Here is a 25,671-nt window from a genome sequence, read left to right on the forward strand (position 1 = left end):
ATGAATAGACATCAGTGTGACTTGAATGTCTGTAGTTGAACCACTCACCTGTAGTAAATTAAAAGTTGAAAGCTTTGTTTTGCCTTAGAATTTTAGTGCTAGAACCTTTGAGGGGAAAAAAAAGAATCTAGAAATCTTAATGAGTAGGCCCTCCCCGTGCCCCACAGGATAAAAGAGGTAATCAAAAATGCACACACATAAAAAAGAAGCAGAAACCAACTTCAGTTTATTTCATTAATTTAATAAAACCATTTCTGTACATTTCAAGTGAGATACAGTAGCATTAGCGACCTTCTGCTGTCTCCACGTTTGTCTCTGGGGCCTCTACAGTAGAAGGATCACGAGGGGACGGACATTTAAAAGCAAACAAACCACAATCACACATAAAAAAACAACTGAATGGACTTAGGTAGTGTCACTCATACACAAGCCGAATATTATGTAACAAGACTTCGGACTGGGAACTAAAATGGCCAGAAAAAAAAAGACCACTGTACAAGAGGCACAACTCAAAGGCTGACATATGTGCAAAAAGCATTATTGCAGTCTTGCGGTGTGTCACCACATTCAGGGGAGGGTTGGTGGGTGATAGGAGTGCATCGAGAGTTAGTGCTGCACAGTGGAGTGCAAGGCCCGAATATGAGCTCAAATGAAACCACTTCCTGTTTTAGACTCTGATCTGGCTGTCAAGAGAAGAGTTTGTGCTGTTGGTCCAAAAACACCTGCAATCCGCAATGCTGTCAGTGAGGTTGCAGGCTTAAGAGATGGTCAGTGGTCAAGTGAAAACTGCAAGTGGAGAAACCGCAGCATCAAAGTAGAACACTGACTGTCCCTGCAACAAAAATGGTAATCTATTACACTAACATAGCTGAGTAAATTCTTGTTTACACTTAAGATAAAGATGGATATGGGTAACTAACCTGATGGCCAATGTGGACACTATCAAACCGGTTGGAATCAGCACTACCAAAATTCTGAAAAGGTGTTCCACAAGGCTCTGTCTTGGGTCCAATGCTTTTAGCGCAATGAGACTTTAATTCTGCATGATTTTCCCACAATAAAAATTTGTCATTAAAATTAAATAAAAATCCCTCCACCTGATGGATAAGATGCATTAAGTTCAACTATAGCCGATTTTAAAAGGGGTTAACGGCTATTATTTTGCAAATCAGTTTTTCATATGAGCTACCACTGTGCAGTAAGTTTGTCAATGTTTACTTAACCAAACTGTTCCTTATTGAACCAGTTGATGTCACGAAAATTAATAATTGTCATCTCGTCCTTCATTATTCTGATAAATATTAAATAAAGTCAACAGTCACGGCACGAATAAAACTATGAAATGTAACCTCACACGATTGCACGCTCGAGTCCAGTGTAAGCGACACACAGTAACAATATTTCGAGCAAGTTTAAAGCTGCTACAGACCTCTTTTCCTGATGACAAATGGCTTGATTGAACAGACACAAAACTACAGTTAAGCGCTGGGAGAGTTTCTGCAGAGTTTGAGTGAAGTCATAAAAGTGCGTCATTTCCAGACATCGTTTTGACCCGTCATACTTCATGTCTGAAGATATTGTATGTTGTACATTCTTGGGCTACAGTGTTGCGACAGGAGGGCGTTTACAGCAAATAAGGCCTCAGGTGCTCTCCTCAGAGCGGACACCTCAGTCCCATAGTGGAGGTGTACCACAGCAGCTGGATGTCCCGGACCGGACCTCGACAGTGTCCCAGGGAAGGTCCATACAGCCTGGGTAAGTATACCTGTGCTCCTGGAAGAGTGGTTGGTGTGACAGTGTGACTGAATCCGGTCCTTTCAGTGCTTCAACACCGGGCTGCCCTTCTCCTGGTCCTTCTGTAAGGCCTGCAGCACCTGGGAACACAGTGGGTATGCAGTGATCAAGATATTTGAATACGGTTATGAATATTGAAATAAAAACTACAATGACTAAACCATTTCATTTTTACCAATAAAATGGGAAAACCTCAGTGATTTTCATGGTAATTGTGAGAAAATACTGTGAATATACATATTGCACCATTTATATGATGAAAAAAAAATATTGAAATTAGTCAAATTCATTTGGATTGCATGTTGGCAGAGAACACAATTAATTATATTTATGGCACAGAAGCTTCTTCTCAACTGCGCTTTCACCACAAAAGGGAAATGCACCTTTCCTTTACTCCCCCACACAGCAGTGAGTTCTTTTTTTTGTTATCATGCTTCTACATTATAGAACTAATTTCTAAACCCACTGTATGTCAGCCACCAAAACAAGTCATGCTCTCCAAAACCAAAGTCAGAGTCGGTCATACCTGCGCCCACTTGCGGTTACGGCTGCTCATGTGTACGGAGGCGATGTGCTGGAAGAGCTGTTCTGCGGGGATGAGGTCAGGCAGGCGCGTGAGAAACTGGGCCATGAGGATGAAGTCCATGGAGGTGAGCACGTCCTGGTACAGCCGCAGCAGCCCCAGGGCCGTGCGGAACAGGAACTCCTCCCCGTCTCGGCAGAACACGTCCCACACTCGGCACGCCAGGTCCAAGGGCAGGGATTTACTGTACAGCGTGAAGATCCTGGCATTTGGACAAAGGAGAGGACATGGGTCAACCTAGAGGCTCAGGATAGTGTGAAGCAGTGAAATATCTGTATACTATCTGACAGCATGACAAAGTTAAGTGAAGATTTAAACCTCCTAATTCACATTTTAGTCGTACCCTCATTAAAAACATACCGGGAGTTGTGCTTTGTTAAAGGCATGCCTATCTGAGTAAACCTCATAGGAACAGTCTCTTCCTCCAGAGCTCATGTCATGAGGCAGTGCTCCAAACCACTTCACCAGAGACGCTCTGATTTCAGCAACTTATCACAATCCCCGGTGCCATCACTTTGACCGATGAGTTGAGGTTTACTATGAACCGGCCTGTCAGGCCCCATCAGGAAGGGAGGTGGAGGGAGCTTACTTTTATTACAGCATCTTTCACAGTAGCTAAAAACAGATCGCCACAAAGCATCATGGGGTGTAAAGCAAGCCAAACAAACACTAATTTTGCATGGGTGTCTATGGCCCAAGTCGCTTCGATAGTCAGTCTTCTGCTACAAAACGTGTTCAGTCGCCAAGAAACTAAGCACTTTACAGTAGGTGGTGGCGTGCGCCTTAGGTGGCAGCAGTCCGCCATTAAGATGAAAGAAGTAGAAGGAACTAAGCTCTACTGTTGGGACTTCTGCAAATCGGACTCTAAAGATCCAGACCAGTTACCAGAGGGAACTTTTTTTTTTTTTATCCCATTTCCAAAGCCCATGGTACAATTGGAAAGGCACAAAAAACAGACAGGGCAAAGCAGTGGCAATGTTTATGTGGACGAGCGACTTCCAACATGTGGAGCAGATAAAAGGAAGCAGGTACATTTTATACCAATTTCCAATACTTATCGAAATTCATTATTACTTTATATAATGAAACTGACAAAAACTTTTTGAGTTTTCATCTGACTAAAACGTGACTAAAACTATCACATTTAGAAATGACAAAAATGTGAGCAAGACTGAAAGCACTTGCGGCCAAAAACAACACTGCAAGGCAGCAAAAATGATGTAAACGAAAGGCCCCAGCTGAACGTCTCGACCAAACAGCATACCCACCCAAACATAGCAAACAAAAGGGTTTAACAGATCTAAGCCACGGAAAAGGCCCATCATTACAATATTTTGCGGCTCCGCTAAGTGACAACGAAATTGTGTATGATCGTACGTCACCCGAATTAAGTCAGCACGCGCATGCACGTGCAGTTTGTCTAGCTTTGTGACGTCAACTGTAAAGTTGGAAACTCCTTTCTCTTTCTCCCCATTCTGCAAATTATTAGTGGCTTTCGGGTCCAATCAGGAGGAGGAGTAAAGTTGATTTATCCACATGTTGCAATCTTACAGACTATAATATCTAACTGCTTCACTTTCCTTCTTTTGGTTTTTAAAGCCCTCAATGGTCTTGCCCCTTCATACTTGTCTGAACTTTTAACTGTTCGTGACTCGGGCAGATCCTTGAGGTCGTCAAACCAGCTCTTGCTGGAAGTGACCAGGACCAAGTACAAGCACTGGGGTGATCGGTCCTTTTCAGTAGCTGGACCCAGACTCTGAAATAAGCTGCCCCTGATATGCACCGTCACTGATGTTGGCCTTTTTAAATCCAGGCTCAAGACGCATTTATTCAGACTGGCTTTAAACACTAAGTAGCAAGCCGACACTTTTAGTAAATTTTATCTGTTTTATTGTTTGGTTGTATGAATGTTTTTAATGGATTTTATGTGGTTTTATTGTATAGCACTTTGGTCGCCTTGAGTGTTGTAAAGGGCTCTATAAATAAAATTTGATTGATTGATTGATTGATTTCCTCTGGGTCTGCATGAGTCCACACTCCAGGTGTTGTGGCAGCTTTTTCCACACATACACTTTATTTCAGTTATAAAAGAGTCCAAAAGTACTTTAAGCAGCCTGAATTATGCACAGTACAAGTGCTTCTGTAACCCACATAAACCAGGCTGAAAGTGATTGTATAATTCAACCATGTTACATTTTACTTACTCAATAACCTTTGGTCCTATTACTTTACCATTACTGTAAAGCGCACACCAAACCCTGTGAAAGCCCACCATCCTGTTTTCTTAGAACTTGCCCTGACAGTGAATGCACCACAACCTCAGCGCAGGTACAGTGTGAGCCAAACGGAAAGTACCTTCACTACAAGTGGAGCCTGAGCTCAAATGTCTTCAAGTAACAAACAGAAGCCCAGGCACTCACCAGTCAATTAAAAAAATATCTGGGCTCAAGTTGTTATTCTTGAAATGTGCAAAAAGCTTTGGTAGGTTTTCTTCAAAGAACACTTCAAACGCCGCAAAGTAAGTCAGCATCTGGGAGACAAGAGAGAGTGAGTTTTTTTTATAGAGGAAAAAAAAAAGCAATAGTTCTTTAATTGTAGTATTAGAGTGTTGAACTGACAAGGCTGTGGTCCACTCTGAAGAAGGCCATCTGGCAGGGCTTGTTGAGCAGGTTGGCGAACGCGATGAAGGCATCGGCTGTGTCCAAGTTTAGGATCAGCACGGCCGCGATGAACGACATCCCCTGCACCTGTAAAGTGAGCCAGAGTCAGCTGAAAAGTATTGCTATTGCCTTGTTTATACCATTACATTGAATGAGTTTGTAAAGTTTGGATCTTGATGGTACAGTTTGTTGGCTATAGATCTAAAATGAGGTTTGTAAAATAAGGATTTTCTTGAGAGCAAAGGTGTGAAAACCAGCGTCAAGATGACTCAACATGTGAGGACTTTGTAACGCAAAATTGTGTTCTAAGTTTACTTGAAAGATTGCTCTCTGGATTTAATTTCCTTTCCATGTGTGGGTGACACATGGAAAGGAAATACTCTTCAGAATGGAGCCACCACAAGTAAAAGTTGTTGAATGTTGATATTGAGAGAAGCTACAAGTGAGTAAAACTTATATCTCCTATTCTACAGCAGAACAGTTTTATGCTCTCAGCCAGACTGACTAAATGAAAAGGTTTGTGGTAGTGAGAGGATGCGCCTCATGAACTGTGTGTGTGACTTACATAGCCCACGTCAGGTCTGTAACAGGTATATGCTCCCAGGATGCTGTGCAGCACGTCATGGTAGGGCCCGCCCTGAATAAAAACAACACTTCTATGTCATGGCAGAAGAAGCAGATGGAACAAGATGAACAAAAAGACAGATCTATTGACACTGCTGAATATGCCGAGGGCCGGCTGTACCTGCTGAAAGATGCACAGCTGTGGGAACGTCCTGGAGATGTCCAACTTGATGAGCTCCAGACTGGACTCTCGGTCTGACGAACCTGCATCTACAGGACACAAACACAGCTTTGACTATCGACTATTACAGCACAAATGGGCGCAGCAATATCGATCGGAAAAAGGCTCCTGTTGAAATGGTTTGTGAAGAAGATGGACTTTTAGCGAAACATTTGCTACCGATCGACCAAAACTCCATGAGCGTCATCCAGTCACAGGCAGAGCACAGTCTACAATTAAAAACTATTGTTTCGGCGTTTTGTGAATGTTGTCGCCGCGTTGTACTTGGCAAACTTAAAATGCACCAACTCTATTCGTCCATATGTTGTGCGGACTTAAAAATCAATGAGAGTTATAAAATACCAATTTTCAAGAATTCCTCATTCATGCGACAGTCCAGAATTCCTCATTCTGTCAGTTCATATTACTTTGTCAAATCTTACTGTGAAGATAATGGAAACAAGGGGAAAGGTTTTCTATAGCTTTCCTCCAAACCATCCTGTGGCTCCATATCTATAATGTAACAAGTATTACATCTGCTCCCACTTTCTTGCTCCACAGTTAAACTGGCGTTGCGCTGAAAATGTAAAGCAGCATTTTAACATCTGATGGCATAATGAAGCTCTCTTTACCGTCAGGATTGTTCTCTGGCGCAGGTGCTGGCGAGGTCCTCCACTTCTCCTTGGCCCGGGACAGGCAGATATTAAACAGCTCTGTGCACAAGCAAAAGAAGAAAAAGACTTATTCATCCCCAGATCATGAGGATCACACACACAACGTTCACTTGCTGAAAATGAAGGAATTTCTGAGCTCTAGTCCCTGCTCCCTGTTTTGAGCTGTGAACTCTCCTGACCTCTGCTGGTGGAAGCCTGGATATGAATAATAGATTCTGTGAGCTTGTGTTGTTCCAATATAAAGCTTCATTTGCAAATCCTTGGGCCTTAAAACTAGAGGAGAGAACAGAGGGAAAGCCAAGTATAACATGATTTTTCAACAATCTAAATGCTTAATGTGCCTGAATTAGTTACCAAGGCAGTAAACTGACCCTGTCTGATAAATATAGCCCAAATACAGCTTACTAAACTCGACAGAACACAAAAAAACAAAAAAACTAAACTGACAAACATGTGGTTCCAGGTCTGTACAAGCTTCATTTTGAAGAAGCTTAACATTATACTGGTTGGACATTGTAGCTTTGAAAGGCACTAAAAGGGCAGTATTGGAGCTGGAGACATAAAGCTGTTGTTTGGGAGTGAGTGTGCAGCTGCGATAGTGCTGTGTGTAATGACAGCTACCCTCAGGCAGGAAACGACCATTACTCTGCCTTTCTCTCTGGCCTCCTGTGCAGTAAAATCACTGGAGCGTGTTGCTGGTAATGGGAACACTCCTGTGCCCTCTCCTCTCAGAGCCGGCTTTACTATTACAAGAGCTCTGTGTCCGACAAACTGCAACGACGCTCATGGCTGCACGCTGTGGTGTAACCTTCGAGAGCTGCTCAATGCTCACAAATGGAAAACTACAACTAAACAGAAAATTGTATTTTCAAATAGCAGAATGAAATGAAAAGCTAACTATGATAAATCAGGAAAGCTAGATATCTTGCGAGAGATCTAGTCTTCAACTTTGGCGCTGACGAAGTGATTTGGTGCCTCTATCAGACTTTCCTTAACTGCAGAAATCGAGTGTGTTGAACCCCTTTGAACAGTGATTAAAAGGCACTCTTGACTGTACCGTGGGTGATGTTGAGGTCATTGCCCACAGCCAGGCTCCACACTTTGCCCCGGACACTGGGAGGGATGCCCTGCCACCACAGGTCCCTGACCCGCCGGGACGTGCACCTACAGAGGGAACATTGACTCAGATTAAACAAAACTTTTCTTCTAGAGTCATGTCTGAAAACTATAAATTGGTTCGTGGGCCTGGCCAAAATGACTATTAATAAATAGTTTTGATAATTGTCGTTACTTTGCCTTATGGTCTATGTGTGTATCAATAGAACTGAGAAAACGATGAATTTAGACGTTAAATACAATTAAACAGGGAAAAACAGCAAAATCGTCACATAAAAGTTAACACTGATATTTTAACAGGGTCATGACAACACAAGTGTAAACTATTATGATGTAAACTCTTAAACATAAAGGCAATGCTAAAGAAGCATAAAAGAAATGATTTTTAATGCAGAGTACCGTATAAGGACCCCTCACCACTACACCCCACATTACATATCTGTGTATGTTCGTACATTTGTAAACCTGTGAGTCTGTTGTACATTTCTCAACTCTTATCAAAAGGTTTAGTGCCCCGCCTACAGTACAGAAACGTATCCCAGCTCTACAGCAGTGTGGTGTCTCACATGGCGCTCCAGTTGGGCAGGATCTCCTGGTTCCAGGTCTGTGCCGCGCTGCCGATGCTCTCCTCCAGTTTACACCGGTCCTCCAGCTGCTTCCTCCGCTTCTGCACCTCCTTCATCTCTGAGGGAGAGAAAAAACATTTCATTTGGAATAAACTATGAATCTGGATACACTTTTGGATTACTCTCTTTGAGCAATTGACGTAAAATGGCACTAAAACACCTCTCGCTTGTTTTGTCCTATTCATATATTAGAGCTTGAGCCGTTTTTAAGAGAACATAATGAGCAGCACTGACCTCTCTTCTTGGCCTGAGCCACCATCTCCTCATACTGCTGCCGGTGTTTCTGCGCCTCCTCTGCTGGTTTGGCGGGTAAGTTACTGGAGCACAAGACACTACTGTAAGAACATCAACTAGAATGTGCTTGTTTATTTGTTGATAAACAGTTATTTAGCACAACATGTGAAGTGTGATGACAGGTTTTACACGAGCAGAAGGAAGTCCAATTGAATGTTTTTTAAATGCCAATTTCTTAGGATTTGCAAACATTTCATCAAAGAGAGGAAAGAGAAACGACCGAATGAAGGGGAAAAGTGGTTCATTTCAGCCAAAACGGCAACTTAATATGTTAAAACTATAATTTTGGTATTTTCAATTAACTCATGCAGTCAAAATTGTTGAGCAATGTCATCATTTTCCAAGAAATTTAGATTTAATGCCAGTTTGAATCAGTTCTAAGGCTTTTTAATGCCCCGTTGAAACCCTGGAGACCCAAAGACTCTCCACTCTGACTTTGCAGCACTGAAATGTTGGTTCTCTTGAGTATATATTATCTTAAATCAAACTCATTAGTATCGAGGTCATTTTAAAGCAACATTCCTCCTTCTCTCTGAGACCACTCAAACTTAATACCGTGATTTACCACTAGATGGCACGAGTTAGACATGGAATCATTTATGCGGCCTCCTATGTGTTGTGAGCTGTGATGAAGATTGAAAACGCGGCGCTAACGATAACGAGTGCAACATGCAGCTGAAGACGCATTAGTATTTGGGGCGGAGTGGTGACGAGATGCCGTTCACATACGCGGGCCTGTTCTCCAGGATCAGAGCGGTGGTGGACAGCGGCTCGAAGTCCAGGTTCTTCCTCACACTCTGCCGCGGAGACGTCGGGTTGCTTCCTCCAGCTCTGCCACTCTTCGTTTCATATTCCTGCGCACACGACACGGGCACGACGTTAATAATTACTGCAGGCCCGTGCGACTCTGTTTGGACATCAGTAACGTGGGGTTAATGTGTTGCTATAGAGATCTCATGTGTGAGGCAAGGCTTTCGGGGACAGATCAGAAAGGCTTCAACACTGGGAAAACATTTGAAATCCTAACATATTCCTTCCCATGTAGTACATTATAGCTTTAATAACACTCAACAGGGTTATTATTACATATTACAGGGCAAGGTAAGTTTGCCGATTGTCTTTCTAGTCACAAGACGTGCTTCCCAAGTCGACCCAAACTGAAATCATGTGTTTTTTACAAATTTTGCTTGACTATACTTTCTAAGCGAGGGGGTCTGGGAGTACATTTTGAAGGAATTTGTAATTTATTTATTTTTTCAAAGTATTTTAGTAGGTTTCTATTTCTCAAAAAGAGTCTACGGGGACTGGAGGGCCGGATTCGGACCCCGGGCCAGACGTTGCCAACCCCTGCTCTATTATAAGCATCGGTTTTGTAGTTGTGCATCCATGTGACACACCCCTCCCATGTCCTGTCAGCATTTGTCAGGAGGAGTCTAATGAGTTACGTATTCGGTGCGATGTCGCCTCCTAGAAGCAGATCACGTGACAGAGGTTAAGGTTAGAAGCCTTAACGATCAGCTGACTCCAGAGCAAAAAGAACATGCTAAATTACTATAGAAGAGCAATGCCAAATTCCAATACCAGACAAGAATGCAGCTGACTGGTTTCTAAGAGGCTGGATTGTAATGGCCTGGGGCTCTTGGCTTGAAAATTTAATTAAAATTGCTCCTCAGTTGATGGGAATATCTGAACATGGCATTATTTTAGCAGGACAAGTGCAACACGAGCCGCTGGAGCCAAAATGGATGCGGTGGCTCTGAGCAGGTTAATAATGCAGGCTCGGAGCGATCGGCTTAACACCACAGCGGCGCAGTGACGGCCCAGCGGCAGAAAACATCCAGGTTATTGATGCGCCTTTGTGCCTGTGACGCCCGTTTTGCTGCTCCCCGGGGGCAAATGAAGGGAATTAAAACAACATGTGAAGAGAGCGGGCCAGATTGAAACGCCGCACTTTTTATGGACAATTCATTGGGAGTTAAAAGACTGTTCAAGAATAATTGACTCCCTAGTTGTTACATACATAACTCACATACAGAGGCCAGGGGAAATAAATAAATAAATAAAGGGGAGACTTTAATCTGATGAAATGTTAGCTCAGCCTTTCCACTTACCTGCTTTCTGGGGCAGATTATCCAGGCAACATAAGTAGCATCATGCTGAGTCAAGAGCTAATAAAAGGGACTTATGGCCGGCAGGTTCATTAAAATGACATTTGCAGGCGGCTCTCGTGCATTTTAGAAGGTCAGGCTAAACAGTAATCTTCTTTCCCCTGTTTGCTTTGAGGAAAAAAATATGGTTTACCTGCACTTTTTCAGACATTTAATGCATTACGAGCCTCAGCGTTCAATTTTAGGACAAACTAATCACTGCTTTAGTGCTTCGCTTCGTTTCTCACCCCTCTGCGGGATTCAGTTCAGTCATTTTATTTCTTTTTTTTGCCGTGTGAACCGCCATGATTGGCTCTGGCACAAAACGACACGAGATCCCAGACTAACCTTTCGACAAAAAAAGTAGCGTAAGGCTAGTCTGACTGGCAGTCTGTCGCATCCAATGTAACCCACAAAACTCCAAACAATTTCCAAAACAGCAGTAGAACCATCAGCCACAATCCTACATGATTCTAGAGTCAGGTTATTGATGCGCCTTTGTGCCTGTGACGCCCGTTTTGCTGCTCCCCGGGGGCAAATGAAGGGAATTAAAACAACATGTGAAGAGAGCGGGCCAGATTGAAACGCCGCACTTTTTATGGACAATTCATTGGGAGTTAAAAGACTGTTCAAGAATAATTGACTCCCTAGTTGTTACATACATAACTCACATACAGAGGCCAGGGGAAATAAATAAATAAATAAAGGGGAGACTTTAATCTGATGAAATGTTAGCTCAGCCTTTCCACTTACCTGCTTTCTGGGGCAGATTATCCAGGCAACATAAGCAGCATCATGCTGAGTCAAGAGCTAATAAAAGGGACTTATGGCCGGCAGGTTCATTAAAATGACATTTGCAGGCGGCTCTCGTGCATTTTAGAAGGTCAGGCTAAACAGTAATCTTCTTTCCCCTGTTTGCTTTGAGGAAAAAAATATGGTTTACCTGCACTTTTTCAGACATTTAATGCATTACGAGCCTCAGCGTTCAATTTTAGGACAAACTAATCACTGCTTTAGTGCTTCGCTTCGTTTCTCACCCCTCTGCGGGATTCAGTTCAGTCATTTTATTTCTTTTTTTTGCCGTGTGAACCGCCATGATTGGCTCTGGCACAAAACGACACGAGATCCCAGACTAACCTTTCGACAAAAAAAGTAGCGTAAGGCTAGTCTGACTGGCAGTCTGTCGCATCCAATGTAACCCACAAAACTCCAAACAATTTCCAAAACAGCAGTAGAACCATCAGCCACAATCCTACATGATTCTAGAGTCAGACCACTACATAACTGAGAAAATGAACTTTTTTGTCACTTTTTCGTCAAATTCTTCACATTTTTTTGTCAAATTCTTATCACTTTTTCGGCCATTTTTTCTCAGTTTTTCGGCCAATTTTTCTCACTTTTTTGTCCATTTTTTGTCATTTTTTGGTTCATTTTTGGTACATTTTTTGTCACTTTTTCGTCAATTTTTTCTCACTTTGTTCACATTTTCATCCTTGTTTTCGTCTCAGTTTTGTTGCCATTTTCTTTTCTTTTTTTCTTTTTATTACTTTGTTTTTTTTTTTTTTTTCAAAAGAAATAGTTTTGTTGCCATTTTCACACCTTTTTTCCAGAAGCTTTTGGATCGAGTTAAAGCTGGAGAAAATGTGCTCGGTTCAGGGGTTAATGTTTACAGACAAACCTATACATCGTGTCCACAACATCAGCTTAGACTAGCACTTGCGCCTTTATTTACAGACTCTCAGTTCTATATTTACAGAATCGACTTTCTCCGCCTCCCAGTCAAGACTAATTGATCCGTGCGTGTGCCAGAGCATGTTCTGCTTTGCTAATGTCTATTAAAGTCTGCGTGTGCCCAAAGGAACTAGAAGTGACTCATATTAAAGACAAGTCAGCGCTTTGAATGCTGGGGGAAGCTGGACACTGCAGACGGGTAGTATGGAGGAGGGAAAGAGGAGTGTTTGGCTCGGCTCCAGTAGCAATGCAGGTGATACCGGCAAGGTGAGAAGCAGAGGGAATATGGGGCACTGCTCAGGACAGCGACAAGTAACGGGATACTGTTACACATAATTTGCACTTTGATGTGATTTTACTGTTGAAAGCTGCCAAGAAAAGCAGACACTTGAGCAGAACTACTGCCAACGCTAACTCAAGCCTTTTACGTTTGAAATTAATGAATGAAAACAACATCCGATACGAGACCAAACTATTTCCAGCTTTAGCACTGTAGTTACGCACAACGGGACCATAGCAACCATATCCCGTGATAACCTGCTTCCCTGGCAACCTGCTTGGTCACGCCGGCTTTGCTTTCTGCGAGTTCTCCTATTTCCCGCGGTGATGTAAGGGCTCTCGCAGCCCAGGGAGGGGGGTCTGGACGGGCTGCTGATGGACTTTATGGTTTAAATAAACGACAGAACACAGAGGGGGTTATGTTCTGACACTAATGTGATGAGTGGGCAGCTGGCAGCGGCGTAGTGGTCACAAATCAGGTTTCACAAGGAGGTCTGGAGCGGAGGTCGCCAGGCTGGACTGTTTTAGCAATTAAAAATGTGATAGTCATGTTTATAATGGGTTAGCTGATGTTGTGGTTGGTTTTGGCATGCACAGTTCATTTCAAATACATGGGGAGTGGTTTGTTTTATTTGTTGTTTTTTGAACTTTTTGGACAGTTTTTGTGGAAGTCGAAATGCATGGAAGAGAAACACATTGAGCTCTATATGAAGACAATGGCCAACATAGTCCTCAAATTCAAGATCAGCCTCTTGTTGTGAATCATGTCAAGGATTTCATTAAATGTTTTGAAAGAAATTATCAGTTTTGCGTGCACTTCTCAACCAGTGACCAAACGTTCACCATCCAATATATAGCCAGATTAAAAGAGAAGCTTCATTCTTTTATAGCCTGTAGTGTTACCATTGCCTAACCGATAGCTTTTTCATGTATTTGTTTTTTTAATTCAGTTCTAACAAAGACTGCAAGCATGCTAAATTTACCAAGTTGTTCGCACAGCAGGTCATTTGAGCAGCAAATGATGAAAACACCAACAAGTCTGGTCAAATTGTAGGACCTTAGCGAATATCGGAGTGATGTTTATTGACAACAGATGACTCAACTCCAGGTATGTGTTTGATGAAGTAACATGGCTCGATAGCATAGCACAGTCCTTTTCATTTCATTTCCCCCATGTTTATCCTAATCTCCCCTTGACATAGAGGCACTCAATTTGCATGAAACATCAAACCGCCCAACACGCTTTCTGGCAGGATGAGGGTGTGAGACAGTAACAGTTGAGTCGCAGCTACTGCAGGGGGCCAGACAGTAACGCCACGGCGTGATTCAGGAATACAGGCTCTGATCTGGCAGCTCGCTGAGCAAAATCTCCACCGACAGATGAAGGATTAGCTCTGCTGCCAGAGCGCTCATTCAGTCCACTGTTGAATGAGCGTGGTTCACTGGAGAGTGGAGCTGAGTGGATTTATCAGGCAATACAGAAACAGTATGGCATTGTTAATGGGCGTCTAATATACGTTGGTGGTGTGTGCATTTTCAGACTTGGGCTGTTTGTGGATTGCAATTTTTAAATCTCTTATATTGCTAACACGTGATGAAGCATTCTCGTACTTTACATTGTACTTCTGTAATTTTGGTTTGTACACGTAAAAACCTTGCATGGAGAGTAGCAGTATTTAAAAGTACTTCTTGCGAAGTGATCACGTGCCAAGTAACAAGGATAAAAAGTATGCCATGAAGCAGGTGGTTTCTGGTTAATTATTCAGCATTTTTCCCCCATGTGATATTTATTTTTAACCCGAAGTAATTTGTTTCATTGTATTTCATGTTTATTGTGGGATAGTTTAAAACTAAATAGGTTTTGAACAAAGGTTTAATGTGATTTATAAGCTTTAGAGGCAGTTTCTGTGGCAATAAAACCGTTTATCGCAATATTTTCCAGCCTTAATATATCGAACTTACAATGATGTTATCGTGACACGCCTCATTGATAAGACTATGAGATAAAGGGCATATGCTTTTTCTTTAGTCAATAATACATGAGAAAAACACCACCTGAATCATTATATGCCACGATGCCCAGTCCAAGACAAAAGTATAATTTTTGGTCTGGAAACACAAGTCCCCGTCGAGCCAAACCAAACAGCACGGTATTGACTTGACCCACTCGATACGCATTAGCTCCTGTAACAGTGGAAACAATCCGGGAAACCCCACAAAACCGATCAGAGATGGACGCAGCCACACACACATGCACGTGCTTTGGAAACCTTAGATGTGGGTTAGCCATCCATCTGCCGGCGCGTTGAATATAATACAAATCTATCTTTCTACAGCGGAAACGGATTGTCAACAAGCGATCCGTATCTCCTGCTTGAATGGGCTTATTACGTGAAATCCGATCCGACCTCTTCCTCTTGTTTTTTGATGACTATAAATGTCCTCTGATGCACCCAGCCAGACGAGGAGACAGCCCCGCAGCCAGCCATCTCCCCTCATCGCTCCCCCTCTACATCCAACTTACCATGAACGCTGCCGAGTCCTCCGCTAGTGTAGTTTGGAGGGGGGGGTTGACGAATCCGAAAACAGACCTAGCTTGGCGTCATCTCTGCTTCCCAGGGCTCACTCCTCCTGGCAACCGGACACCCTTCTTCGCGGGAGCGGCGACAGCGGGAGGTCGAGGTGCTGATGGAGGAGGAGGAGGAGAGGCTGAGTACGGTCTGTCACGGCCCGCGTTGGAGGCACCGTTCGAGGCATGCTAGCCCCCCACGCTCTCTCCCCTTTCCCTCTGCGTGGCTGCTCCTGGTTGGGGATGCGCGGCGGACGGTGTGTGTGTGTGTGTGTGTGTGCGTGTGAAAGGAGAGCGGCTCGGAGTGTGCGGAGGTGGCCTGGCAGACGCGCCCAGTGGAGCTCAGAGGAAATGGATCGGGTTGCAGACGGGCAGCGGGCTAATCCGGTCGGGGAGGTGTGCTGAAGCGAGGTCTCCGGGGATTTGACGCGTCTGCTGGACGCTTTTAGTCGTATGAAAGTAATAATCGAATCCAAAAAAAACGGTGCCAAAATGAAGCCACGTGTTTGCTTTATTTACAGCCAGGCCATAGTGGACGTTCAAAAATGACCTCAAGATTAGGGGTCATCCAGTTTGCAGGTAATGAGCTTATGAGTCAGATGGAAAGCCAGTCTACAAAGCCGCTTAATGATAAAACAAACAAACAAAACAAAACAAGTCATTTGTTCCTTTTGGCATCTCTTTTTCAGTCAATCCATCAACTTTCAATTTCACGACATAATACTCCAAAAAAATAGGAAAAATTGGGAATAAAAATTATAAAATCAAATGAAATAGCAGTTAAAAAAAAGACGGCATTACCGAGTGTTAAAAGTCTGAACCTGCTAGGATGATTTAAATGACAATACCGCCTTTACGTAACAATACTGTAAAACGCTACAATCATTTCCAAGGTTCTGTTGCAGGTGCAGTTTCCTTCATCTCGCAGGAACGACACACAATGACCACACTTTACATATCAAAAGCATGCGTGTTCTTTTTGAATGGCCGTCTCTCAGAGAGGTGCAAATCATATGTGAAAAAAAAATATTCTCAAAAGGGGAGAGGTGGTTTGTGTGAACAGCTCCGCAATTACTTGAGCAAATAAAGACGTCAGAGCAGGACAAAAGCTGAAACCCCAGTCTTGTTAACCGACTCCATGGGTCATATTAGATTACACTGATACGACCAGGCCAACGCTACACAAAGTTCGCTGCGAGAGAAAGGAATATGCCTCTAATGCATCTAACTAGTCGCACCATCATGAAATCATTCAGAAATATCACAAAACAAATCAGAAAGAAATTGTTTCAACCAATGAAGAATGTGTACAGTACAGCTACTTGGCTGCAAGGTTCATCGACATCGAATCACATTTGAGGTTTCGACTACTGCAATAACCTAATCTCAAGAGGCTGTGCTTATTTTTCTTCCATCTCTGACATATAAGTGATGTTCAGAGATCAGAACTGTGAAGCCTTGCGATCTCAGGTTCAGCTGCGACAGATAAAAGGTTGGAGTTTCCATAAGGCAGTGAGTGTTTAGAGACACTCAGTGATTCCATCCCGGACTTATTTTAGTCACGTGGCTGTCCCCCGGAGGTACACTGAATGTTGGGGAAACTCCTCCAGAAGAGGGCGCTGTCCACATGAAACCAAATATTTTTGAAAGTAGATTTTTGTGGGGCAATTTGAGCAAGAAAGAAAGCAACATGACTTCCTTCACTCATCATTTTAGCAGTTTATGCATTTAAATGTATCAAACAAAAAAAATATTGTGTTTTGATTTGCAATTTTTATGTCAAAATCATGTAGCCCAAACAGCTACAATTCAAATAAGACAAATTAGCTTGAAACCAGTAAAGTACATGGACCAACAAGCAAACCCGGCGAGCACAAACAGCGGAGCAAAGTGGTTTCCGGTCAGAGGGAGGACAATAGCAGGTCTGTGAGGCTCTAATTACACGCTGCCATCTTGTCCCAGGTTTGGTTTACAAGAGGAGAGCTCTAGTGCGGTTTAATTGGACACTACTGTCCGCTTCCTTAATGGCAAAGGGAGGGTGCAGTGTCCAGCTGGCCACTAAACAAGTGATGGAGGCCAACATGCATTCAGGTTCACACTCACAGGAGCAACAATTAGTCACACGACAGGTTAACCCTGCCTCTTATGCCAGGAACCTTATTAGCTCACGGTGAACAAAAGACTCTCTCTGAACAAAAAACAATGTCACTGAAATAAATACAAGTGTGGTGGAACTAAACGCTGAAAACCATGGTCCAAAAAGAAGTGACGTTTAATGTTTCACCACTACAACCACAAAAGCACTTGAACGCGAAGCACTCGTTAAGGATCGTCTTTCCCAGGGCACATGAAGGCAGCATCTAACAAGTAGTCACACTAAAAAAGAAGTACCAGGAAACCCCCCCAGTCATGGCCTGCACTGTGTTGGCTTGTTTTCCAAAGCTTATTTCACAGCTCTCCACCAAAATGTCCAAAACAAACAAATAACAAAGACAAAAAAGACTGAATGTACTGTAGTGTGAAGAATGACCACAGTATTATTGTCTGGATGTTCTCTGTGCTGCAGCCTGGTTCTGTTTGTTTGTGCCTGTTTAAGATGAGAGTGTGCTGCAGTGAGATCAGGTCACTGTGGCCCTGGAGTCAGCGAGCCTCCTGGGATTGTACAGTTACAGTCAGTCAGAGATAATGAACCGAGACTGCAAACATTAACCACATGGAACGGCCTTCACTTATGCCTCATTTTTTTCCTCTGGTAATTATTGCTCATGAGCTTATCCGAGCGCTTTCAAAAACACAGAGTACACAAAAGCACGAGCTGCACACGGACCACTTCGAAGGACACAAACCAAACAAGCGTTAACATGCTCACTCAATGACATTATGCAATACACTTCCCCCCCAAAAAAGGTCTTGTCCTACCTCCACTGGCAGGAAAAACGGCACCAAAACCTGTGTAAATCAGCTGACAAGACACGTCACAGTAACATCATGTGACCAACTCTGAGGAAGATTGCACAAAGTGAGAAAGTCTAAGATTTTACCAACTGTCAGGTATGAAAAAAAAAACACACACGCTGCCCTCACTAAACCAGGCAGACCATACAAGATTTAATACTTCACAAAATCATACCACTGTTGAAAAAGGTGATTTTGCCAATGATAACTTTAGCTGGTGTAGCAAAATATCTGCGCGTAGCTCACCTTAATAGTTCGTCATTAGCAGCTTCTTTCCTCTAGTAGTTGCCTTGGCACCTCTGAATAAATCCATAAACCCAACCAAAAGGCATTATTTGTCCACATAGTTCTCATTGCAGTTCACAAAACGTTTCATCGACGTTATGGTCTTCCTTCAGTAATGTGTTTTCTAATGTGTGCATCTGTGGGAGGGCCGCCCACAAAAACTCCTCCTGCCAATCCGAGGCCAGCAGTGTGTTCACACCACGTTAGCATCAGTTCTGTGCGCTTCGGCCCAGGGTTGAGCTCGGATCCCAAAACATATACCTGGGGGACTCTGATCAGGCCAGTGGAAACACTCGACAACAGGTAGATCTGCACTGGGCTGGGCAGGAAGCACCAGTGAAAAAGGCCAAAGTGGTGACTTTTTTGGGAGGTTAGGAAGTGTAAACCTAAAGCTACCGTAACCCAACTTCTCATATTTAAAAAAAAAACCTGTTAGCTGTGGGCCAAATGCATTTCTAACCTTCGAAAACCCTTCAGCACTTCCACGTCTAATGTCTAACTTTTCCCCACAAATTGCTGCTTTGCTAATATACCGAATGTGACAAAAAGGATTTTACTTTACCAACATGAAGAAAGACATTATACCTTTTGGATTTTCTTGGGATCTTTGACGGGCCCCTCTCGGGGCGGGACTTTTCCAAAGAGCTTCCAGCCAGGATCCCTGTTCTCCACCGGCCGCGTGTCCTTCACTCTGCGGGCGAACAGGCTCCTGGAAACAAACACAGGTAGCAGGTGAAGACATCCTCAATCACAACACTGGCCAAAACACAGCGAGCAGTGTTCTAATCTGCACACTCTGATTTAAAGGCTTGAGAAAGTCTAAGATTTTACCAACAAAGAACACACTTGTCAGCTCATTGTAGCCGGAATAATGTTTTAAACTGGTCAGATCTAGCCTGGTTTTACCACACCCTCGTACTTACTTCGTTTCGTACAAGGGTCTGGAACTTCACAATTGAGCTCCGTTATCAGGTGGGAGGGGTGAACTCCTTTGAAACGATTGGATCTGATTTTCTTCAGAGCATTCTTGCGTATTCCAAAGGTTTCAATTTTAAATTCTGGATATTTGGGAGCCGAGCCAGGACGGATTGAAGAGCTTCCATTTCTTTCGTTTCCGCTGCCATTGCCAAACTACAACCTGCAAATCGGCGCAAATGCTTGACGTCACCTACAACACCCGCCTCCCCCGCTCGCTGAATGGTAGGTAGAAAGTCAACCCATGTAACGCAGCCACTGAGATCAAGCCCAGACGGACATGCAGGGAAATTATAATTGACCGGAGTTTACGGATGGCTAAGGCCAGGCTGGGTCAGACCATTAGGAGCACATTTGGTAAAGCTCTTTGTTTAGTTGCTCTCGTGATGTAGCAACATTTAACTTTGAATGTGGCTTTAGATAAGTGCATCATAAACCCGGTGCACTCTTTGTCTCGGTCCCAAGCAAGGATGACAGAAATGTCGTCATGTTGCGTAACAGTCACTGTGTGTAACTGTTACGCAAGATAATTAAAGGGCTGAGCAGAGCAATCCTTCTAATAATGATCAAACATGACATTTATGATTTATGAAGCTACTATTATTGCACAGGTTTAATTTCATTTAAAACATTGCCTCAGCCACAATGTCCCCAAGTCTAAAGGAGTACCTCGCTGAAGTAATTCACTTTTGGGGTTTATAATGAACAGGACGAGGAAGCCGGAAAGTGAAAACTGTATGAAGAGAAATTGGGAACTGAACCAAGACATACTTACTGGCAACATATCGAAAGCGAAAGTTTAAGGCGACGGTTTAAAAAGTGTAAATGTTTCTGCAAATTTTGCCGATTGTGCTTACATCCTTTATTCTTGCTTCCTTCATATCAAACACTAGTGGAATACACTTTGTAACTACCATCTGACTTTTTCTTAAGATGACAAAATGTTGCATAGCGAGTCCGTTTTGTTTTGTGGAAAGACACCAGAAAACCCTTGAATTCCTGTATCTGTTGACAGAGTCCACTGCTGCATGACCAGGCACAGCACTGTTGACTTCTGGGAACTCGCATCGCGCTCTCCTGTAGCTGTTCATTTCACGTCAGCCTGCATATTTTCCACGAGTTACCGTAAGGGCAGACACATCCGACCGACAGACCGGTGCTTCCACGTTCTGCAGCTCATAAATACAGATGGCTCCTTATAACAGAGCAAAGCTACAATAGATTGGAGTGTTAAGAATGAAATCATTTTCAACATTTGCAAATGTCATGAATGTAAAGCAAAGATTTCTAAAGCTGAACGGAGGATGAAAAGATAAATTCACTTTCTTTTACGTCCACAAAAACAAACTTTAGACCATTTGTATTTTATACACATGAAACGCCTCGGCATTTGACAGATAGCGATATCACAAGACTGCTTACTTATGATACCTTTGACCATGGACTTGAACTTGTAATGACCTGACGACTATGTTTTTGTGAGAGTAGATAAGCAGGATAAAGATACTGCAGACACTCGCATTTTACACAATGGATCAGATTGGACCGAGTCAAGACATGCTGTACAAATATCTACTGAAATCAAAGAAAACAGAACTTATTTTTTATTTAAAGGGGCTGGAAGCAAGTTCGCCCTTTTATACTCACTACTGCCACCTCAGGCCATATGTGTAACTGCACCTTCTATATTAAGCTCGTGCATGACGGCAATTCGGGCCGAAGTGACACATTTTTGAGTGACCGTACAGGATTTTAGAGGCAGTTGTGGTGAACAGGTCTGGGCTCATTCTACACATTAGGACATGGCTGGAACATGTAGGGGGAGGAAAATACATAATTTTAACATTTTTAAACTCCTTATAGTCCCTTTAATTTAAGTCCATGAGCTTTGACATTTAGAAGATGAATGTTACGTTTTTTTCATGGCCAGCTTTTGTATTTTTAATGCTACTAATGCATCAAACAGTTAAGCAATTATCATTTCTTAACATTTGAGCCACTCCTCTAAATAGAGGAACAAACAAGGCCTTAAATGTGGCATTGTTTAATGACTTCTTTTGAAAACCTTGCATTTCAAAGACGGCAAATATAAACTGCTAAAACAAGACTCACATGTTTGTAAGTGCAGAGATAAGACATGAACCTTTGGAGGCTAGTTTTCTTATCCTTTCCAGGATATTTTATAAGCTAAATAAGTGCAGTCTTTGCCAGTGGCTAATCGCTAACATTACGTTACGGTTTTGATCTGATGGTGGTGACCTCGTCTTTACAGGCTGTATATCTCGAACTATTACATAAGATAACAGTTAATTATAAACCAACTTGGCAACAACAACAAGTTCAAAAGCTCAACTTCTTTAGCCTGAAATTCCCACAAACTTTCAATGCAGTTTTGTTTACAGCTCAACCAAAACACCGCAAAGGTAGAAGTGAGATTTGCACCAAAAGTGCCTCAAGGTGACAAAATGCAAACAAGTCGAGTGCTCGGGGGGGGAAAACAAGCCGGCTCCACTTTGAGCTGCTGTGGTTTTGTAGTAACAAGAAAAAAAAATGTCCACAGTAAGTCGTGCGCAAATACAGTGATAAGACGTCAGGGTGGGTTCGCGTATCCGTCGGCAAACAGTGGAGGACACCTGGGCCAAACAAGCTAGCACAAGACGAAACAAGGAAGAGTTCACATCGTAAAAGACACGTAAGGGCAAGAAAAGTTGCTCTAAGACCTAATGTAACTGGGAAGTAGATGGAGTGACCCTAACAATGCATCAGAACAGCATTGAAAAGGAATTGTGGAGGTCATGAATAAAGCGTGACCATCTACAAAAGGAACCATGATCATTTCAAATCAACATATATTTTATTTGCACAAGCAGGTGACTTTTTGCTAGCCGGCAAACTTTTATCTGAAGTAAAACAGCGTGAGCTAAAGAGGGCTGACCATACAGAGGGATAAAGATTTTGATTTTATGCATGTCATGTTTTAAATGTAGGCTAGGCTAGTTCTCAAAATAAAAGCAATACCAACTATCATTAGTCCCTCACCCTGTCAAAAAAGCGCCTTCCATTCAAACCAATCTGTCATAAAAGCAACAAAGCATACTTACCTGCGGCGTTTGAAATCAAAGCTATCGTCTTACCTGTCGGTGTAGAGAACAAGCGAAGGGACTGCCATGTCGCCGTCAATCTCTGAACTAAACAAAACTCCTTCAATCCTCCTCCGAGCTCCCGGCCCCCATAGCGGCGAGTGTGTAAAGTGCTGTGAAAGAGCACGGCTCACTCAATGTTCCCGCCCACTGGATGAGACGCCGAGAACGGAGCAAAAGAGAGAGGGAGGGCAGTGAGTAACTCGTGTGTGCCAAAGGGGAGAGGTCAGAGAGGCCGCTTACTGCGAGGCTGTGTCCGCCGCCGCACCGAGTCCAGTCACTCTGTTACACGTGAAAAACCAACAAGTGATGAAGGTGAGGCTCAACGTGACCGAGAAGAGCCGAGCGATCTGAGCAGACTCCACGAGAAACCACAATTTTAATTCAATGTCGAATACTGGATACTTTCTTGTGTATAGAAAATGTTCTACTTTCTCGAAATTAGGTGCAGCGCGTGGTTTCGGTAAATTGCATACAGACCCGACAGGACAGTTTCTTCATAATTACAAAACCCAAGTGAGTAAGTGCGTAACGGGGAAGTGGCAGTGTATTGTGTGCAGCGAGAGTGAAACCAGACAAGTGACTATGTACAGTTGGGCTATGGTTATGTACAGTATTTCTTCGTGTAGTAATAGGCAATAGGTTTTGAGCTTCAACAAAAATGCCATCCTTTCTTTACTCTCTTTTAAAACGTGCTTTTCAAAATGCTCAAACTTAACAGCAAAAATATTACACACACTTTTTTCCTGAAATGGAACTTTTTGCACTCAATATTGTGTATCTCCCCAAGTCTTTGTAAATTGACTTAGTGAAAGTCTTTTTTTATCTAGATTTGTATCTAAAGAACTTGGAAATCTAACAAAAAAAATAAAGCTGCTATAAACAAAATGGGTCACATTCGCTGTTACTTTCAATGAGCTTCTGTGTCGCATTCATTCTGCAGCAAGATCTTGTATCGATGATGGGAGAAAGATCCCAAAGATCCTCAATGGGGTTGAGATCTGGACCCTGTGGTGGGCAATCCATCTCATGCTCCCTGAACCCCTCTTTCACAATGTGAGCCGCATGAATCCTGCATTATCATCTTGGAACATCAGGGGGGGGGGGAAATCCATTGATGGAATAACCTGGTCATTTAGATCGTTAGCTGAACACCTTCTTTGGGCACATGTTGCTGAACCTAGACCTGACCAACTGCAGCCCAGATCAGAACAGTTAGTTACATCCACATGATAACTTTTTTGTGCATTTTTCTTCAAGCTTGTTTTTTTTTACTAAAAAGTCGCGAACTCAAGTGTTTTGAACTAAAGCCTTTAAACAAAGCGTGGAGGCATTAGCATTAGAGTATTACATCACATAAGGCTCTTTGGGAAACGTTGGCCAACAGCAGTATTGTGTAACCCCGGCTTCTCCTCGCACTCACCTGTTGAACAAACTTGCCAGTGGCCCCTGCTTCTTCTGCTCCTGGGGCCTCACCGGGCTCCACAGGCCCTCCGGTGAGGACGTGAGCGTCACGTCGGAGAAATGCCCTGTGGGGCTGTTGTCCGTCTCCAGGGTGACGATGGCGCTGGAGTCCGACGTCACGGTGAAGTCCAGCATGTCCTCGTTGGACACCGACAGCTCCGTGCTCATGCTCGACACGCTGCATACCGATATATCGTCGCTCCGGTTCAGCGGCCCAGAGGAGATGCCGTTGTTCGCGGAGAGTCTGGCGCCGGGACTGAAGAGGCGGATGGAGTCGAAGCCGCTGCGGGGGAAAGTGGAGGATTTGTGGTTGCCGTTGTCGTCGTCTAGCGCTAACGTGGCGGGGGAATCGTGACTCGGTTGCTGGTGGGTGATAATTTCCGGGGGATGGATTTCTAAAGTCGGGATGCCGGAGTCTTGGGAGGTCAAGCTGTGACAGTCCGGATCGGAAAGCCTTTTGTTGCTGATGCAAAAGTGGTGGGCGGGGCTGATGGAGCAGGGAACAGGGTTACAGTGGAGGGGGGCAATGTGGAGGCCAGCGATGGGCAGCTCGGCAAAGGCCTGGGGCTTCAGGGCCAGGCCATTTTGGAGTATGATGCCACAGGGATCCCCTGCAACAACAAAATGATCAATATTATCAACATTGTAAGGGTAAGGGCGAGTCCAGTGAACTAACTAGTAAATAATAACAGCCTGGTCCAATTCTGTGTCTTATGAAAGACGCTCAACAACACTCGGAGGAACTGCCAGAAGCGACGCAGCTCAAAGGGACATTATTTTAGATCTTTCTTGAGCAAGGAATTTAATGACATGTTTAGGGCAGGACAATATGGCCTAAAATCTATATCATGATTTTAAAAAGAAATATCACAATGGACAAATTACTTCAAAATCCCAGCTTATTGGGAAGATCAATTCAGTGATATTTTATTCTTTTTTTCAACAGCAAACTAAGTGCCTCCCAAATATTGTCTACTCAACTTTTTAAGCATCTGTCTCTGTGTTTTAAAGTCATCTGATGGAGCTGAACGTAACATAAATTACTACTATATCAAAAAATGATATTGCAATAACGATATGCGATATTTTCACGGCTAGTGACAAACAACCTGTGGGTCGGGTTGGGTCACGGAAATATAATTTCATCATGGAGCGGATTGGAGTGGTCGGCTCCTCATTGCGTGTAATATTGTAAAAAAACAACACGAGTCAAAGCACAGGAGGGACAGAGAGGGGACACACCAGGCCCATAAATTGAGAAGAGGGATGGGCCGAGATCTCGTGGCAGGAGAACTCACGAGATCAAATTGACATAAGATTTCTCGTCACTGTGTAAAGTTATCTCGTTATAATTGCTTTTTTGCTATTTCGATATGGACCTACTTCCTGTAGACTGTCTATGGGACTCAATGGAATATTTAGGCAATAACTCTCTAATAATGTGTACTATATATATTGATTGGCACTTAAAAAATAAAATTATAAAAGAAAAGTTAAAAACTGAAGTTTTTATGGTCAGTCTCTTGGGACAGTGTTTAAACCTGCAGACTGGAGCTGCTGCAGATTCAGATTTGCAGACACACACCTGCACCTTG

General features: G+C 43.2%; 2 protein-coding genes across 4 annotated transcripts in view; one reads left to right on the forward strand and one right to left on the reverse strand.

Annotated features, from left to right (window-relative positions):
• Positions 1–25,671, forward strand: part of LOC306980290 (equilibrative nucleoside transporter 2-like) — a 313,304-nt gene that overhangs the window by 122,459 nt on the left and 165,174 nt on the right. The window lies entirely within an intron of this gene.
• The window catches only part of tbc1d14 (TBC1 domain family, member 14), a 29,215-nt gene continuing 4,723 nt past the window's right edge, over positions 1,180–25,671 (reverse strand). The window contains exons 3-15 of one of the 3 annotated variants that reach the window (XM_079579603.1): positions 24,036–24,687; positions 19,083–19,206; positions 9,261–9,385; positions 8,472–8,554; positions 8,178–8,295; positions 7,553–7,659; positions 6,454–6,534; positions 5,783–5,871; positions 5,603–5,674; positions 4,996–5,124; positions 4,798–4,907; positions 2,321–2,579; positions 1,180–1,874 (exon numbers count right to left, since the gene is read on the reverse strand). In XM_079579603.1, the coding sequence (XP_079435729.1) occupies positions 1,818–1,874; positions 2,321–2,579; positions 4,798–4,907; positions 4,996–5,124; positions 5,603–5,674; positions 5,783–5,871; positions 6,454–6,534; positions 7,553–7,659; positions 8,178–8,295; positions 8,472–8,554; positions 9,261–9,385; positions 19,083–19,206; positions 24,036–24,687 (2,006 nt within the window). In that variant the 3' untranslated portion in view covers positions 1,180–1,817. Of the gene's footprint in view, positions 1,875–2,320; positions 2,580–4,797; positions 4,908–4,995; positions 5,125–5,602; positions 5,675–5,782; positions 5,872–6,453; positions 6,535–7,552; positions 7,660–8,177; positions 8,296–8,471; positions 8,555–9,260; positions 9,386–15,212; positions 15,653–19,082; positions 19,207–22,606; positions 22,763–24,035; positions 24,688–25,671 lie in introns of those variants that run through there. The other 2 variants (XM_079579604.1, XM_079579605.1) reach the window with 2 other exon arrangements.

The sequence above is a fragment of the Gobius niger genome (genome assembly GCF_951799975.1).
Source record: "Gobius niger genome assembly, chromosome: 21".
Taxonomy (NCBI): domain Eukaryota; kingdom Metazoa; phylum Chordata; class Actinopteri; order Gobiiformes; family Gobiidae; genus Gobius; species Gobius niger.